An 18,764-nucleotide genomic window follows, 5' to 3' on the forward strand; every position below is an offset into this window, starting at 1 on the left:
ACTATTAAAATTTATTTTCAAACAAGTTTAGCATAAAATGGATGATGTTTAGTGGCATTACAGTTTAGTTGAGACACAAAAGGGAATATGAGGTGGACAAGCAAGGTAAAATAATATGAGCCAAATATATCGAAAGGAAGATTACTTAATATGACCAATATTTATATGTAAGCTGTTGTCTCTTTTGTATGCAGATATATCAACACAATGAAAACAGATTGTTTATGGAATTCCTATGATTGGAAATCTTTTGATGGAACATAAAAAATATTTTTCATTAGTTTTTAATTAGTTACCATTGAAACTCTTTACTAGCTTTATACAAATTATACTTAAGTGAAAAAAAAAGTATTATGTAAAAGTGAATGAAAGTTTTTGCATTTTTGTTTTTGATTTTAAGCCTCCACTCGTTTACGAGTGATTTTAGCTCTAACAAACAAAATACATTGAAATTACATGCAATTTATCGGAATTAATTATTAATTTCATTGCCTTTAATATCGATAAAATGTTTTTTATAAAATGAAAATTAAAGTACGTGTTCTTTTGACATACTAATAAAATCAATACTAATCTATTCAGATGATTTTAATAGCAGATAGAAGATAAGATTGACAAAAATCTGCCAAAAGGAGATAATTTTTTAAAACTTTATACATTTATTAATTACATTATATTGGTTGGAATTTTCTGGAGAGCAAAATGTTGAAAATTATAATTCTTTTGTGTTGTTTTTGTTGGCATATTGAAGGTAATTTTTTGACAGTTGCGTATTTTATTAATTTAATTACTAATATAGAACATATCTTAATTTTTAAAAACTCTATATGAGAAAACGTGTTTCACTAATAAAATCTAATATGTATTTTTGAGAAAAGGATATTGAGGTCATAAATTCATAAATCATTTAATACATTTTCTTTATTTAGTTGTTGTGGAAAATAGTGCTTTTTCATTATAACTAAATCTTTAATTATCACCAGATTTATTACATTACCGTAACGCTTAGTATTGGTAAAATTTGTTAGTATTTTGTAAAGCTGTCGTATCGGGTTTTACCTCTACAGTTTAACTCAAGGTTTAACAAAACCTTTCACTAGAGACCTTTTATGATTTCCATTGTTGTGAAAGGCTCTTCATAAGGGTTTTCACGATAACGGGTGAAAAATTCCATCTTGTTTTTAAATGTATCAACTAATTACTTCATTTCTAGGTCTATTAGAGTATACTAAATTGATTGACGTACCAGAATATGTGGAAAATGTTTTTAATACATTTATGGGGGATTTAGAAGATGAAGGGTTTTGTAATTTGCGATTAAGAGATTTTAACGCCACAATAAAGTAAGTACATATGGTAAATGTTTGTTTTAAAATGTAAATTTTAATGAATTTTTTTACACAGCATTAAATAAAATTATTTGTAATAAAAAAAATTAAATGCGCCGCAGGCATTTTTCCTTCCACAAATTATCGACTTTGCCATTAATATCAATAGTTTTCCATAAAATATATGCATTACTTAAACTTCAAATGATATTTTAATATCTGATTATTAAAAAACTTTTTATGTCCACGATTATTGATTATTTTTCTCGTACCTCCAACTATCCACTCGCGTACCATCAGTGGTACGCGTACCACAGGTTGTGAACCGCTGTTCTTTATGAATCGGAGCATTGAGGAACTTAAACTTTATTTTTCAGTGAAACAATGTTTGGGGATTCGGTATTTGGAGATTTGCGATACTTCAACGGATTTATCGTCGGAGTTGATGATGTCCACATTAAGAGAGATTCCATAACGTCGAGTCTCTCAGATACCCATGCGTATATCCAGGCCGTCTTTTCTTTAGATGAATTGAGAATTTCTTACGATCTCCAAGCAGAGTTGACAGACACTCAACATAGTGCTACAGGGATCTTAGTAATGGATTTATTCGAGTTCAAAATCTTTGTAAGTAGGTAACACATTAACAGAAACAATACATAAACAATAATAAGTGTAAGTCCGACTCCAAGCACAAGAGCTCAGTCTCTTTATTGGAGAGAACTTCGTTATTAATTTTTAGATTGTAAAAGTAGAAATATCTAGAAAATTAATTCACATTACATGTAAAAAAAACTTTGGTAACGAAATCAAATAATAAAAGAAAAACACTTTTTACTACAAAGTTACAGATGTTAGAAAATTGTGCCATCTTTGTTTTTTATATAAAAAAGAACAGCGCCGCTTCCCCACGGGGGTAGGCAGAGAGAATAGAACGGCAGTAAAAGATATTTTGTTACATTTTTCTTCTACTTTAAGATCCAGAAAAACTTCACTACCGGTGAAATTACAAGTTCAACAAGGACGGAAACCTTTAAGCCCGGAAATCATCGGATGAGCTTTGTACCAAAAAATTACTACGCTACTGTTATTGCCAGGGAGGTTGGTATAATGGCCAGTACTCACACGAATGCATATAGCTGACCAGACGGTATTTTCAGAATTGTAACATGGCCATTGAAATTTTATTTATTGACATGATGAAATTGTAAAAGAAAAACAATTGTTTTTTTACCACTTTATTTTATTATGACGGCTAGTTTCGGAAGCTATGCTTCCATCTTCAGGTCCAAACGTAAACTAAAACGAAATAAATAATTATCTACAGTCTGTTCACAGTTAGTTTACCTCTAGTTTTTTTTTTTTTTTTTAAATTATTTATACTGCCCAAAAAATAATTTAAAAAAATCACTAGGTAGAGGTAAAATAACTATGGACAGAATGTATAAATAAGGAGAGGGGTAAGTTAGGGGCAGGGGGGTTTAGTCAAGGGGGTATAGTATAGTTTTAACAAATAATATAATATATTATTTATAGATATACTGTATATTGTTTCAAAATTCTCCACATTAGCTTTGCATTTTTCCTTTATTTTCAAACTCCACCCCCTTGACTAACCGTAATTAACACCTCTCCTTATTTTTAGAAATGATAATTATTTATTATGATAGCTTCCGAAACTAGTCGTCATAATAAAATAAACACAAGTGGTGAAAATGTGTTTTTCTTATACAATGGCCATTGATAGCTGTCCCACCGCATTCCCAGATCTGATAAAGAAGCATCTAGGCTTCCTGACAGACAGACCTGTGACGCGTTTCGTCTTATTAAGACATTATCAAACAGTTGAGTGTTATAATCACTTATTACAATCACTTATTCCAGTTTTATTTTCAATATTTATAGTATTTATTGTAACTGCAGACAGTTGGTAGACTTCCATATTGAATTGTTGGGTAATATATTCAAAATTAAACACGGTTTTGGATTGAATTATTTTATTTACATATACATATATGATAATATCTGACGCGTCGTCATATTAAGACATTATCAAACACCGGTGATTTCAAGACGCTGTGTTTGATAACGTCTTAATAAGACGAAACGCGTCACATATCATATACGCAAATAAAGTAGAATTCAATCCAATAACCGTGTTTATTTTGGATATATTACCCAACAATTCAATATGGAATTCTACCAACTGTCTGTAGCTACAATAAATATAGTATTGTTTAAAAGTATACATTTTCTTTTTCAGTTTCCAGTTTCAACACACGATGGTCCTGTCTTAAAGAGCTTTGACGATTTTTGCAGCGGATTGCTCGGAGACATTCTTCAAAACATTGGCGACACTAAAATTTCCTTTCCTGAAATAGACTATGATACAAGAGGAATATGATATTTTTGCTGTTGCAATAATTGTAATAATAATTTTATGTATTAAACATTAAAATCAAACACTAATATTAAGATTTTTTCTTATATGTTTTTCGCAGATACTTTGTGGCACCTTTTATAAACTTTATAAAATAGAACAACTTCGTTTTTAACCACGTTTTTATTGGTAGATTTTTATCCAGTTCTATGTACCTACACATGTTGGTAAAACAACGCGTTACTTTACATTTTTATCCAGTTCTATATAGGTACATATGTTGGTAAAATATTAGAATAAAAGAGCACATGAGATGCCTGAATAATAATATTTTTTCCGAATTCGCTGAACATTATATTAAAAAAGTATAACTAAGTATCCATCACGCCGCTTCCCCGCAGAGGTAGGCAGAGAGAATAGAACACCACACCACTCTGTCATTGCAAACATTCTTCGCCTCTTCCACGTTCATGCATCTTCTCATGCATACCCGCCGATTGTTACGACTATACGGCATACCTGATCGTGCCATGTTTTTCTCGGTCTTCCTCTGCTCCTTTTTCCAATTACATTCGCGTCATAAATTTGTTTCACCGTTCTTTCCTCAGTCATTCGTTCTACATGTCTAAACCATCTCATCACACTTTCTTAATTTTATCGATAATGCTTTTCTCAGCTTTGCATTCCTTCCTTATTTCACTATTTGAACATCTATCATTCATCGTTTTGTCGCACATTCTTCTGAGAGATCTTCGATTATTCGATTCTTCGAGATTCTTCGAGATTCTCGCAGATACTTTCTGGAATATTTTATAAACTTTATAACATAGAAAAACTTATTGTACGTTTTTATCCAGTTCTATGTACATATGTTGGTAAAAACAACGAGTTACTTTAAAACTAGAATAAAAGAGCACATGAGGTGCCCGAATAAAAATATTTTTTCCGAATTCGCTGAACATATATTAAAAAAGAATCATTCTTTTAATTCTGAGAATGGTATTGAAATATTACATTCTGATAAAAAGTGAATTCATTGCATTATTTAGAGATTTTAGAAATTAATAAATATCGTTACAAAATCAATTGAATTTTAATAATAATCCTTTTAAAAAAAAATCCTTTGAAATAACAGTAAAAAAACTCCATACTCCTCTCACTAATTTAACCTAGCTCAATTAGTTATTCCTTTAACCCGTCCACTCACCTAACTAGGACTATTTCGATGTTTTAGAATTAGTACATGTTTAACCCTGACGATAACAAGGTTCTTGTCGGAACCGGTTGGAGAAAAAATGTATCAATAAAAACGTTGTTTTATTTTATTTAACTAATTTTAAGATTTTACTTTATAGTATTTTATTATTAAAAGCGCATAAAATAAAAATTCCGACAGTTTTTTCGCCTTGTTATGACATTTTCAAACTAATGTGAAGCTTAAATGGATTTATGGTCCTTTTCCACTTCCTCAGACGTACGTGCCACATACTACTACCAATACCACTTTTGTTCCGCAGTTATTAGAGCCGTATACGAGTGTATATAAAACGTGTATTTAAAAAAAAGTTTTCAAATATTAAGAAGCCATTTAAAAATAAAAACAAACGTTTAGTTCATCTGGCTTGAGAATCTCATAATTTGTGCGGTGTTTGTCAAACTAAGTGTGTTTAGTTTATGAGCGGAATCAACAATTGTTTTAAGAACTAAGCATTCCTTGATTTGTTTACTCTCCAAAAACATGCGTATATCCGCAAATTTCTTTGTAATCTAGAGCGCTGTTTGCTTAGTTGTGTCAACGAAACGCAGGAAAGTGCACAAATAACTCATTTAGCTTTATTGTGTGCTGAGTTCATCATCGTGCCAATTCGTTATCTCTATAAATAAAAATGTAAATGTTAATTTGCCCAGAATCTTAAATCTCCTAATGTTATTCACCGATTTCTTTGGAATTTTGCTACGACTTATCCTGCATTCGTATCTTTCTTCTTCTTACCCTTATCAACACCCAAAAGACTTTCCCTATTCCTAAGAAATAATGAGTGCTGAAGGGCCCCAAATAGAGAATCTTGGTAAGCATCGGAGGCAAAATAATGGCTTGAATTAACCCATCAAGTCTCAACCGCATCTGCTCCATGAGAGAATCTCTCTCCAGGTCTTCATCTGTGAGCCAATACCATACAAATCGAGGGGACACCACGGTTGTCCAAACTTAAAACACAGTAAGAAACATTTTTTATGAAAGACGTTTTTTTTTGCATTTTTGGACTAAGTAGATTCTACAACATTTCTACATGTGTGTCCAAATAATAAGTAATAAAAAATAAAAAGCTTAATAAAAAGCTTTTCTTCATCTCAACAATAGATTACTCTATTGAAGTTCTATGTAGTGCTTCAAGAACAATGTTTCTAAATAGGTTCATATTTATAGAACTTGAGTAGTGTTGTTGTTAATAATGGGTAGAATTGGTGAATGTTACACGTGTGTAAAGTGAAAACTTAAACCAGCCTATGACGGTCGTCATCCCCGAAAATGCCAAGACTTCCATATTCTTCTTTTATGAGATGTCAAAAAAAATAATATAAGTAGATTCTACATAGTCCAAAAATGCAATAAAACGTTTTCAAAAAAAATGTCCCCTACTGTGTTTTAAGTTTGGACAGCCGACAAGCATCACGAGAATCACACTGATGAATCTCCGTTTTATGGTGGTCGGATGATTTCTGGAAAAAAAATTACAAAAATTTATTAAATAATCAATTAGGTGTTACAATTTTTTCTTCTTTATTTGAGAATTTATTATTTTAAGAACTTTTTTATTACACTTATCCGCACACAATTGAGCAAAGGGCACTGCATCCTATTGACGAAGTTTAGTATTATTTTGATACCCATGGGAATCGAAACCGGGGCCTGTTGCACGGTAGCACAACGCGCTAATCACTACATTACGGAGGCGGACAATATTAATGAAGGAAATTTAGCTATCCATAACTTCATTTAGGTACTATTACTATTATTTTATAGTAAGTCGATGTTTTTTAACAAGGATTTGGACACACTTAAAATATTATGAAAATAAGTTAAATATTTATGATTTCAGAGCTACTAGAATGTTATTTAACATGATTTATCTTTAACTCAAAGATATAAAGTTATTTAATATACATGCATAACGGACTATCATGTTTTGACTATCTTATCTTATCCTTTCATACAATATATTTATATCTTACAATGTCTCTCTTTTTATAAGTTAAGTCATAAATTTTATAGTTATAAATATATATCTAATAACTTTTAAGAAACGTCTGAGACATCACTATTTATCATTAGAATCCTAACTGTCCATCAAACCTCCACCCTTAGTTTTTCCCTCTACCTCCTTCCCTAAACTCCTTTTTCCCTTGCTTTCCTTATTATCATCAATTTGTAATTTATGTTTTTACCCTCTGATTGCAAACAGCTATATATGGTATCAAACGTATAATAATTAATCCAGTCTATTTTTGATTGGTTGGAAGATATTGCTTTTTAGCAATAAGCCCGCCAATGTACCCATTTATTTTCTGTACATGAAGTTTAAATAAATAAATATTTCCTATTCACAAAGCCTGATACAGTGAAACCTTGATATAAAGGACTATTTGGGGGTAGGGGGAGTCCGTTAAAACCGATTTAGAAAAGTTTTAAAATAAATAAATAAAAACTTCTAAAAAATGTGAACATTGTATTTACATAGTAATAAATGAACAGTTCAAAACACAAACGAAATTCTATTTATTGTTTACAATATTTTTAGTGTGTCCAAATACTTCAGAAATCTGGATTATCTCCCATTAGGAGTTATTTTTAACATTATTTTTTTGACATCTCAACATATCGCTCACTCCTTTCAACAACGTCATATATCAAATAACTTGATTTTTCAGGAGATCGTTTTTAAGTTTAAAAAAATAATACAACGTTTTAAAAATGAATATCAAGCCACTTATAAAACTTTTTACTGTGCAACAGATCCTATGATGTAAACCCTGAAGTATTTTCTCCATTACAAAAATGTTTTGTATTTTTAAATAAAAATTAAACAATACATTTTCTTCAAAATGCAAAAACAACACTTTTTGCCCTGTAGTGGGTAAATATTATGTTAAAAATATGCCGCTTTTGCTGGGATATAGTACATTTTCTTGGCATTTCGAAAACATGCACTGAAAATTGAAAACTGAAAATTGACGATTTTTGATATATGACGTTATTGAAAGGAGTGAGCGATATATGAAAAAAGGTGCCGGAACTTCGTTTTACCGCGTTACATGGAAAAAAAAGCCCTGGTTGTGAACAGTCTTTCATTTGATAAATTTGATAATAAAGTACTCGATAGATTTAGAACCGGTGTGTTGTCGAAGTCTGATAACGAAATTGATACGAAATTAAATGATCATTCTAGGACAAGGTCAAATGAAATAGGAATCGGGTCGTGGTTTAGTGGTTGGTATTATGGCGTCAGAGTATCTTGGCTAGACCTCACCCTGCCACATATTGATTCCAACATTCAAATGTAAGGTGCTGAGGCTTTTATATTACACATATCGCTCACTCCTTTCAACAGCGTCATGTATCAAATGTCGTCAATTTTCAGTTGTGCATGTTTTAGGAATGCCCAGAAAATGTACTATATTCCAGAAAGAGGGGCATATTTTAAACTTTATATTTACCCGCTACAGGGCAGAAAGTGTTGTTTTTGCGTTTTGAAGAAAATGTATTGTTTAATGATTTTTTTTTTAAATATACTAAATAATTTTCAAATAGAGAAGAAAAACTTCAGGTTTTACCTAAAAAGATCTGTTGCACAGTAAAAAGTTCAATAAGTGGATTGATATTTATTTTTGATACATTTTATTTTATTCTTAAACTTTAAAAACGGTCTCTTGAAAATTCAAGTTTTTTGATATATGACGTTGTTGAAAGGAGTGAGCGATATCCAAATATCCAGTCTTCCATATTCTTCTTAATCTATGCTGAGGTGCTACTTTTATTTGATATTTCATATATTGACATCTCAGCATAGATTGGGTATCTACAGGGCTTACGACCTGTCTTAGGCTAATTTAACTGATCACTTAATAAACGTGTAACATTCGCCATTCTACCCATGATTGGCAACCTCTCTTTAAGTGTCATGTCGAGTCCCCCCGACGCGACGTTGAATATCACTTGTGAGAATGTGTCTATATATCTACAGGACGTCCCATCATCCAAGTTATTCCTCTTAGGGTGAAGACTGACCGGAGCCATTTCTAGTCAGTACAGCGAGCCGAGCGCTCCATCCATAGTTTCAAATGCTCGCCGCGAGCTATGTTACGACGTTGCGTTACAACAAAATGCTCCGGTCAGTCTTCACCCTTAAGGGGTATTAGGCCAGCTCATACCTCACCAAAAATGAAAATATGACCTCAGTAAAAGTGTCTTAGTTTTTGAGATATTTCCACTTTAATGAATTTCCCGAACATCCACGCCTTAGATCAGTTTTTTGAGTGTCTCAATTTTTCATATTTAAGGATTCTAGGAAACTGGCGTCGCGGGTTTGCGGGTTATTTCTTTTAAAAAATCATACATTATTGATATTTACGTCAAACTGCTAGAATGGACACACATGTTTATTTACATATGTATTGTATATGGTATTGTATTGCGATGGTATATAACAGAACTATTGTGCGAGAAATAAAAAAATTGAAATATTAATTAATTGTTTGAATAATGATTAATCCTCATATCCGTATTATCTGAGAATTTCGTATATTTAAGATTAACTTATGTTTTTTTTAAATCCGATTTCCACGTGCAAACTCTGTAATAAAACATTATTATGTATATCTGTAGGCATTCCAAATAATAAAGATAAAATAAAAATAGATTTGACAGCTATAGTACAGATAGTTATTTTTAACAAAGTTTTTACTGATATCGCAACATGGATATGTCAAAAACCTAGGGCGAACATATCCTCATTCGTTATTTTTAATGACTTTTTCAAAGGCAAGCAAGCAAACAATTTTAAGTAGGTACCTACATGGTATCTTCTTTTATAATATCGTATATGATGTGAGAGAACTCTTTATAACTCTTTGGTCCGATGTAGACTCGAGCGTGGCTCCATGGTTTGGGGACCACATGAGCAAGTACTCTCTTATGGTAGAGAAAGTCCATCAGAAGTTTCTGAGGTGTCTCTACATGAGGGAGTACGGATATTATCCTTGGCTCTACCCGACCGAGTTTCTCCAGGGTATACTTGGCTACAATAGTTTAGAGACTAGAAGGAATGTGTATTTGATTACTTACGAATTTTTATCTGTACGTAACTAAAAACAGAAAGTAAAAATCCACTCAAAAGAAGTTATTGGCTATAATTTTGCTTTGCAGTTTTGCTTTTGAGTTGCATAAGCCGTAGGTAGATTTCAGAGTCACATAGACTTTAGATAACAAAAATTGTAACACTATTGTTCTGATAATAATGAAATGGCAAATTCATCACTCTTATATTTTTAAAAGCCAATATTACATGGAAAAAATATTCAAAAAGCGTCACAAAGTCGGTGACATCAACCATTCTGGGAGTATGGACGTATATAAACGTCAGTGCGAATCCCCTGAAAACCCCTTAACGTTTTGTTTAGGCATCCCCAAATCAATTTTAATTTTCCACGGGCCCCCTAAATGATCCCGGGAACCTCTGGGGTCCGTAAGGATAAATTTGGGAACCACTGGTCTAATATAATGAATAATCAAAAACGAGCTTATTTCTAAGCTCTTAAAGAGACTTACAGAGAGGATACCGCATTTTTTTTATCAAAAGCTCACCTGTTTCTGTTTTTTATTAATTTTTTTGTAAGAACTTTTTTATTTTATGAAGATTTTTACTTTTTTCGCATTAGAAAAAGTGATTTGTTCATAATAATGACAAATAATATAAGCTAACTTAGTGAAGCATTTTTCATTATATCATTCTAAGAAGGTAGTAAGTTCTCAAAAATTAACCTGACTTAAATTTAACTAACCTAACCTAACTCAAGCTAGGACACAAAATGCCGAACCCTCTTCTACTGGAACGGAAGGTCTGCTGATGACAGTCAACAGTCCGCCTTCTCCTGAGGAGTGCAACGTGGTTTTCTCCCAGCAATGAGCAAATGCTGACAAGTTCCTGATTGGCCCTAGATTATCCCTCCTGTTCCCATCACAGAATCAAATAAAACATATTTATTTAATTAGAAGAAACAAAATTCCAGTTAATGATCTATAAACCTTGTACATAATAAGCAAGGTAAATAATAAATGCAATTCCCATATAAAAAAGCCTAAGCCAACTTCTTAAATAATTAAAAAAAAATTAAACGTCTTCTGACGTCTTTCAAATAAAAAACAAACATCAAGTATATATTTCTTCTTGCGTCCAGTGGATTAGCCCACATTTGATTTTCACTGACTCATTTTATTTCGGAGTTACGAGGTTTACATTTCAGATCGTCGATAAGATTTAGCCATAGGTCGCAAACTGAGGCTCGCGAGCCTTCACATGCCTACCGACAACCTCATCTTGGTCTCGAGCCACAACAGCGTAGTCGGGAATACAATCTATTTATTTATTTATTATCATCATATACTCGTACATAATTTAAATTACAAATTACGGTAATGTGCCTTCACTGAGGTTTCGCATGCAGAGCTGATCACTCTGCCAGTGTGTAATTGACGATCAGGATAACACTGCGCCTGAACCATGCAGTGCTCTGTGCACCAATAGCTGTGGACAGAAATATAATAAAAATATCAAGGTATCTGCAAAGGAATTCGATTCAGAAAAAAAATAATTAAAAAAAATAATTCCCTCACACACACACACACACACACACACACGCACACACACACACACCCACACACACACACCCACCCACACACCCACACACACACACACCCACACCCACACCCACACACCCTCTTGCACATATTTTCTCTCATAAATACGTGTTTATTTGCTAGATCTACACTAAACATTTTTTTCTAATCTTTATGTTTCTGTGGTTAACTCTAATTGGCTTGTTTAATGTATATCTTTTAATGTTTTGGTTAACATATGTTGTTGTTTTGTTACATAAAAAAATATAAAAAAATGTATTTAAGGGTAAAAAAATAAAATGCAGTCACAAAACATAGTTTTATAATAAAAAAAACAGGTTTTCTGTAAATTTGATTCTTAATTATTATATTTTTCTGTATTGGTTTTTAGAATTGAGTTATCCGACCGCTGGCTAAGCAAACTATTATATTCAAAGTAAATATAAGAGCACTCATATATTTATCTATCAGCCACGTTAGTCCGTCCATACTGATACACAAAATTGTATTCTCTATTTGTCAAGGTATAAATAAGGAAATGATAAAAAAAACTTATGCATAAAAATGTTTAAAGATAACGGAAAATCGATTACATACATTTTTGGCAAGATCATTGACACAACTGCGTTGGTGTTAGGCGTGCGCCGGGATCTTGAAAGGTAAATGCTTTGTTTTTTTCATTTTCCGGCTTATATTTTTACTCGATGCATAATTGTTAAATACAAACAATTGGAAAACAAACCATTTTAGTCAATAAACTTAGATAAACATACACATTTGATGATAATTTGAGATCTTTATCTGATTGACTTTGAAGCTGATAATTAATACATTACAAAGATAAACTTTATACATTTGATGTTAAATTTAAGTTTTGTACTAACATTTCTTGGTGGAACTGCATTTTATAAAATAAAATAACAACTTTCATTTTACAATGATTAAAGAAAACACTGGTTTTTTACCATTTGAGTTTTATTATAGACTACATGTTTCAGAAGTTAAACTTCCATCATTCAGGTCTGTATAATAGAGTTATTATACAGACCTGAATGATGGAAGTTTAACTTCTGAAACATGTAGTCTATAATAAAACTCAAGTGGTAAAAAACAAGTGTTTTCTTTAATCATTGTAACATGTCTTACCACAAAGTTAATACCGAAACAATAAATAAAACTTTCATTTTCATTTTTATTATTTAAGCTTATAATTTGACCAGATAATTTATTTACAACACTTTGAGTGTGTCCAAATACTTGTTCACAAAATCTGGATTATCTCCAATTACAGGAGTTATTTTCATATTATTTTTTGGCATCTCATCAAATTATTATTATAATGAGATTATTGATGGGATGTCAAAAAAGAATATGAAAATAACTCCTGTAATTGGAGATAATCCAGATTTTGTGAACAAGTATTTGGACACACTCAAAATGTTGTAAATAAATTATCTGGTCAAATTAAAAGCTTAAATAATAACAATGAAAATGATATTTTCTGGCGTTTCTCATGTGTGTGATTATAATCCCAAATAACAACTGTTTAGTTTTTTCTACACAAATTTTATTTTATCAGCCACCCGGTTTCGTCGTAACCACCACCATAAAACTGATGTCAGTTAACGAAAACCTACGTTATTCTATTCAATGTTAAAATAAAACACAGATTTTTTGAGTCTATTAAATTGTATTTGATTGTTAAAAACACATAAACATATTTTTTGTCTGTTTGTTGTTTCACCTTGTTATGGCATTTTCAAATGATAAATGAATGATTTAATATACATATATGTATTTATTTATTGATTTGGCGTTTAATTTGTAGAACTCCATTTTAATTTATGTATTAATTTTAATCTACTAAGTTGTATTTTATTAACAAAAACACACAAAAAAAATCTGTGTTTGATTTAAAATTAATACATAAATACATATATGTAACCAAATTAAAATGGAGTTCAAAAAATTAAACGCCAAATCTACAAATTCGAAGATAAACCTTTAATGAATTTATAAGAATGATTAAAAATATATAAATGTGAATTTGTGGAAAATGTGGTATATATAAATTAATTTATAAATTGATGCTTACAAAAGTGAATTTTACGTGTTATTTAAAATCGTTTACGAGTAATTTCAGTGATTTTTAATTGTAATATTGTTATTGACTTTATTCAGATAGTGCATTGCCATAATTTGACTTTGATGACTAAAAAATGTTATAGTCTGAATTTTATCACAAGATCTAATACATATAACTTAAATAATAGCTTTGTTACATTATCATTATATAATATATCTATTTATAATGTAATTATGACGGCGACCGGTTTCGAATTAAACAGCTTCTTCTTTAAGGGGAATTAATATTGTCTTGAAGAAAGGGTTGTTCGCTTCGAAACCGGACTACGTTATGATTAAGTTCTAATCAGAAATGTAATGATTTTTTAACAAAGTTAGTTTTTGATTTACTAAGTAGTCAAATCGCTAATTTTGTGATTTAAAATCACAAAATTAGCGATTCAAATATCAATAATGTGTAGGATTTTTTTTAAATTTCATTTTAGAAAACTCTTTAATTTTTAATTTAAAAAAAAATACCTTTGAATAAATATTTTATTTTCAGTACCATATAATTACTTGAAAATTTATAAAAATATTTTCATATATTTTTTAACTCCATGCCTTTCAATAACTCTTTTTTTTTCAAAACCATATTATTATTTTGAAGAAAAACTTATTTTTTCAAAGCAATAACGAAATTTTAAGAAAGACAAAAATCTCATTAATTGATTCGGCAGTCACTTTGTGGTAAAATCTATCCATTTTTAATTAATGTTTTACTTAGTAAATACAACTATTTCTTAAAATCAACTGTGACACGTGTTTCGATGCATTCCGCATCATTTTCAAACACCGTATACGAAACCGAACACGAAACCGAACACCGAAACACGTGTCACAGTAGATTTTAAGGAATAGTGGTATTTACTAAGTAAAACATTAATTAAAAAAGACAAAAATCATTTACGTAATATGTTACCTGGATTTAGAGAAAATTACGTTGCGATTTAACGTATGTTGGGCCTTAAGACCAAGTATTCCTCAATTCGCATTATTTCTCTAAATCTAGGTAACATTTTACGTAAATGATTTTTTTTTTAAAAAGTCGTTTTCACATTGAAAAAACTAGTTTTTCTTGGAAATAATTTTATGGTTTTGAGTTTGAAAAAAAAGTATTTAAATAAATGTATATAAATAAAAAAAAGTATCACAAATAAGGACACGTCGAGCCCTGAGCGCGGCTCTGCGCATTCTGATTTGAACGCTTAAGATCTGGGCCTTAATAACCCTAAGGCAATAACCGCAGAGACTTTGTGAGTTATTACATTATTTAATAAACTATTAAAAAAAAAAAAAAAAAACAAAAGCTATTTCGCCGTGGATTGGGAACACTATACATAATTTTGTGCGGCAATAGATAAGAACGCATGCTTAATGTACATAGAAACTAATCCCAAATAATGTTATCGGATGGTAGATGCTTGACAGATGTCAAATACCCGATAAGCATTATAAAAATACCTTATCTCCATTCGTGAAATCCTACCTGAAACCTTGAACACTTGCGTAAATCCATTTCAGTTTGTTTTCGATACTTTAATGTAGAGATATTTTTGTACAAGTTACAATACAAGGGGTGAGGTTAGTTTGTGACTTGTAAATATTTATGCATATATATATATATATATATATATATATATATATATATATATATATATATATATATATATATATATATATATATATATATATATATATATATATATATATATATATATATATATATATATATATATATATATAATATATATATATATATAAACGAACTAATTAACTTATTTATTGATTTGACGTTTAATTAGTAGAACTCCATTTTAATTTATGTATTTATAGTTAAATCAAACACAGATTTTTGGAGTCTACCAGGTTGCATTTTATTGTTAAAAAACATAATAAAAATTAGTATGGTGACATTTTTTTCACCTAGTTATGACATTTTCAAACGAATGAAAATTTGTTTAAAAATACCATAAATAAGAATTTAATTCAGGATTCAAACCTTGCGTACAAATGAAAAAAGTCTCTGCTTATAAAAAGCTATCCCTAATACAACATAGATGGCTGTTGTCACAAGTATGATCAATATATCCAGGAGTTCTAAAAAATGATTAGTATGGTTGTCAATCATGGGTAGAATTAGTGAATGTTTAATGAGTCTAAAGTGATCACTTAACCACGCCTATGGCGCCCTGTAAATGCCCAGAATTTCATATCCTTCTTCATCTATGTTGAGATGTCATAAATGAAACATTTTTTACACTAACATAAGTATAATAAAACTAAAACTTTGCTTTTAACCACTTTTATCTATGGTGCGCTTTTCAAGCACCGGTTTCGACAAGCACCATGACATCTTCAGGGACGGACATGTACTAAACTGTAAAGTTTGCATAGTGAGGTGAATAAGGGAATAAAAGAGTAGGCAATTAAGTGAGGTCTTACGTAAGAAGGGATGGAGGTGTGGAATTTTCATTACTATCCTTATAAAGAATAGTGAAAATATTTAAAATAGGGCTATAACTTTTAAAAATGTTTAAAATTTTGTTGTAATGCTTTTTTAATTTCTGTTATGAATTCACCTTTTTTTACAAGAATGCAATATACGAGTATTTATGTATTTTCAAAACTAAAAGAATGATGGAGGTAAGAGGTGAAAATAAAATATTGAACATAAAACAAAGGAATGGGTTATAATTATCAAGAGTTAATTCCATGAAAATTGTAGAAAACGTTTTTATTTTTATTTATTTTTGCTTTCTTTTTTGTGTGTATATTAGGTAAAAATATATAAAAACAAAAAAAAAAGTATGTTAAAAGAACTCCAGGGACAAGACACACAAGGTGGCTTGGTGGGCCTCAAAAAAAGTTAATTAAATTTATTAATTTTTAAATGAATGTTTAAAGTATATGTATCTATAAAGTTAACAAAAAATGTTTAAAAAAATTTGTTTTATGATTTGATGTGTTCAGCAAATTTGGAAAAAAACATTGTTATAAAAACATATCTTATATTCAATTATTTTAATCTTGAAATTGTGCGTTATTTTACTTATATGGGTAAGGTATTTTGTGTGCCACAAAGTATTAGCAAAAAAATTCAAGAAAAGACACATCTAACACATTAATTTTAACATATTAATTTATATTAAAATGATATTTAATTTTAAATTTCAGATGAGGTTCCTGGTGGTCGCAAGTTTGGTATCAGCCATCGTTGCAGTGTCGGGGGAAATAAAATCCGATAGTAATTTGTGTAAAAATGATATAAAATGTAACCAAACAGAGTATAAGGAATATATAAAGTGTTTGGGACAGAAGAGAATCAAGCGACAAAATTGTATAGGTGCTCTTATTCCTCATTTAAGTGAACAGCAAATTGTCAACGCCAATGGAACTGTATCGTGTGACCTTGTCTTCTGCCAACCTAATTGCATCGGATTATGCCTCGACACTTGTTCCGGAGTCTCTTGTTCCGACCGCTGCGGAAGATCGTGCCAAGAACAACCTTCGCCGATGATAGCATCCGGACAAGTTTTTCAACCGATCCGTCAACTGACCGGCGAGGTTGTAGAACCGTTAAACAAAAGCATTTTATCAGTAGACAACGGGAGCCAAGTCTCAGAAGTCGTTCAACCCATAGGTGCTCAAGAAATCGTTGAACCTATTTCCATAACCGAATTCGCAAGACCAAATCTTCCTCCAGCTGTTGCGACTGCAAATCAAACCAGAACTGTTCGAGTTGCTGACAATTTTACAGATAAACTTATTCGACCTAACGTAGTTGAATCAGTGTATCAAACCAATTCTCCACAGCTGCTTGTGAGATCAACGCAAGATGTGAGGAACCACACAAAGCTCGTTGAGAAAGAATACAAAGAAATCCGAGCCAGCAGTCCAAACGTTACTACAATAATAAAACTAACTAACATTGTTAATAATACAAATGTTGTTAACGTGCCGACGAATATCAACAATACTAATATTAACAATCTGGATCTCGGAACCAATGCTAGTAGCGACCAGCGGCTTATTTCGAGCCAGGAGAAGTGTTGCGTTGTGGTTCAACCCAAGGTATGCCATAGGATAAATGGTTCGGAGGGTGGTATCCGGTGCATTCACAGAAGGCACCACACCTGCGGTGAGCAGTGCGGAGCGGACACCGTTCACGCGATAGTTCGCCAGCCCTGCGCGGGGCCTCCGGAGTCCTGCCCGCCCTCCATAGCGTACGTCCCGCAGCCACAGCCCCGATGTAGCTACCAACCCGTGTGGCCTTACGTGTCGTGCGGTATGAAACCCAAGTCATGCGGCGGCTGCTACGACCACTATGGATATGGGTTCCAGCAGTACTTTGGAGGAAATAAACCCTCTTGCGGTGGCTGCTACGACGATGGGTTCCAGACGGGGTCCTTGTACAGGCAAGGTCCTTTTTACCAGCCAGGATACTATCATACTCCACCGGCGTATAATACCGAGCCAGCTTCCACGAATTGCGGAACCGGATGCTTTGGACACGATCGTATAGATCCTGTTTTCGGTGCTCCGTCATACTCTCCATACGGTACATATCCTTTCTTTCCTCCGCAATTTTCATTTATTCCACCATATTTTCCACCACCACCGTACATTCCCAATATGATTCCTCCTCTGCATAATAATATGATGCCTCCTCAACACAATAACATGATGCCTCCTCCGCAAGTCAATCCTGACCAAAATGCAGATGGATCCCCGTTATTTAATACTCCACCTGAAAATATGCAAATCGGTGCGGAAGATGGCATTCTTCCTGCGGATCAACAAGTCAACGATGGCACATTCCAACAACAGCAAGGGCCGCAGTATCTTCCACCGCCATTTATGCAGCCTTTGTATTATCCGCCACAATTTTATCCCCCTCCCTTTTATCCGCCTCCGTTTTATCCCCCTCCCCCTCCTCCGCCAATGTATCCCCCGCCCTTCGGCCTACTCGGAGGAGATTACTCTCCACCTGAGGTTGTTCCATTAGAGAATACGATCGCGTCTAATTCGACCAATG

At 32.0% G+C, this 18,764-nt stretch overlaps 1 protein-coding gene across 3 annotated transcripts; it reads left to right on the forward strand.

The window, feature by feature from the left end:
• The first annotated feature begins 229 nt into the window (after positions 1-229).
• Positions 230-3,797, forward strand: LOC148305651 (uncharacterized). Of its 3 annotated transcripts, none has more exons than XM_088266338.1 (5): positions 230-371; positions 1,214-1,343; positions 1,706-1,955; positions 2,307-2,429; positions 3,592-3,797. In XM_088266338.1, exons 2-5 carry the CDS (start codon positions 1,279-1,281, stop codon positions 3,730-3,732), a joined length of 579 nt encoding a protein of 192 aa, XP_088122464.1. In that variant the 5' UTR covers positions 230-371; positions 1,214-1,278; the 3' UTR covers positions 3,733-3,797. The 3 variants fall into 3 exon arrangements, with proteins under 3 accessions (XP_088122464.1, XP_088122463.1, XP_088122465.1); XM_088266337.1 differs by having other exon boundaries at positions 236-751; XM_088266339.1 differs by lacking the exon at positions 230-371 and adding an exon at positions 396-534.
• The last annotated feature ends 14,967 nt before the right edge of the window (positions 3,798-18,764 follow it).

The sequence above is a fragment of the Brachycentrus maculatus genome, unplaced genomic scaffold (genome assembly GCF_059751285.1).
Source record: "Brachycentrus maculatus isolate JH-2025_06_01 unplaced genomic scaffold, ASM5975128v1 h1tg000266l, whole genome shotgun sequence".
Classification (NCBI taxonomy): Eukaryota; Metazoa; Arthropoda; class Insecta; order Trichoptera; family Brachycentridae; genus Brachycentrus; species Brachycentrus maculatus.

Coding starts and splice junctions, on each gene's coding strand:
- LOC148305651 (XM_088266337.1), top strand. CDS start 703: ATGTTGAAAATTATAATTCTTTTGTGTTGTTTTTGTTGGCATATTGAA. Junction 1,344..1,705: donor GATTTTAACGCCACAATAAA/GTAAGTACATAT, acceptor TTTATTTTTCAG/TGAAACAATGTTTGGGGATT. Junction 1,956..2,306: donor TATTCGAGTTCAAAATCTTT/GTAAGTAGGTAA, acceptor TTCTACTTTAAG/ATCCAGAAAAACTTCACTAC.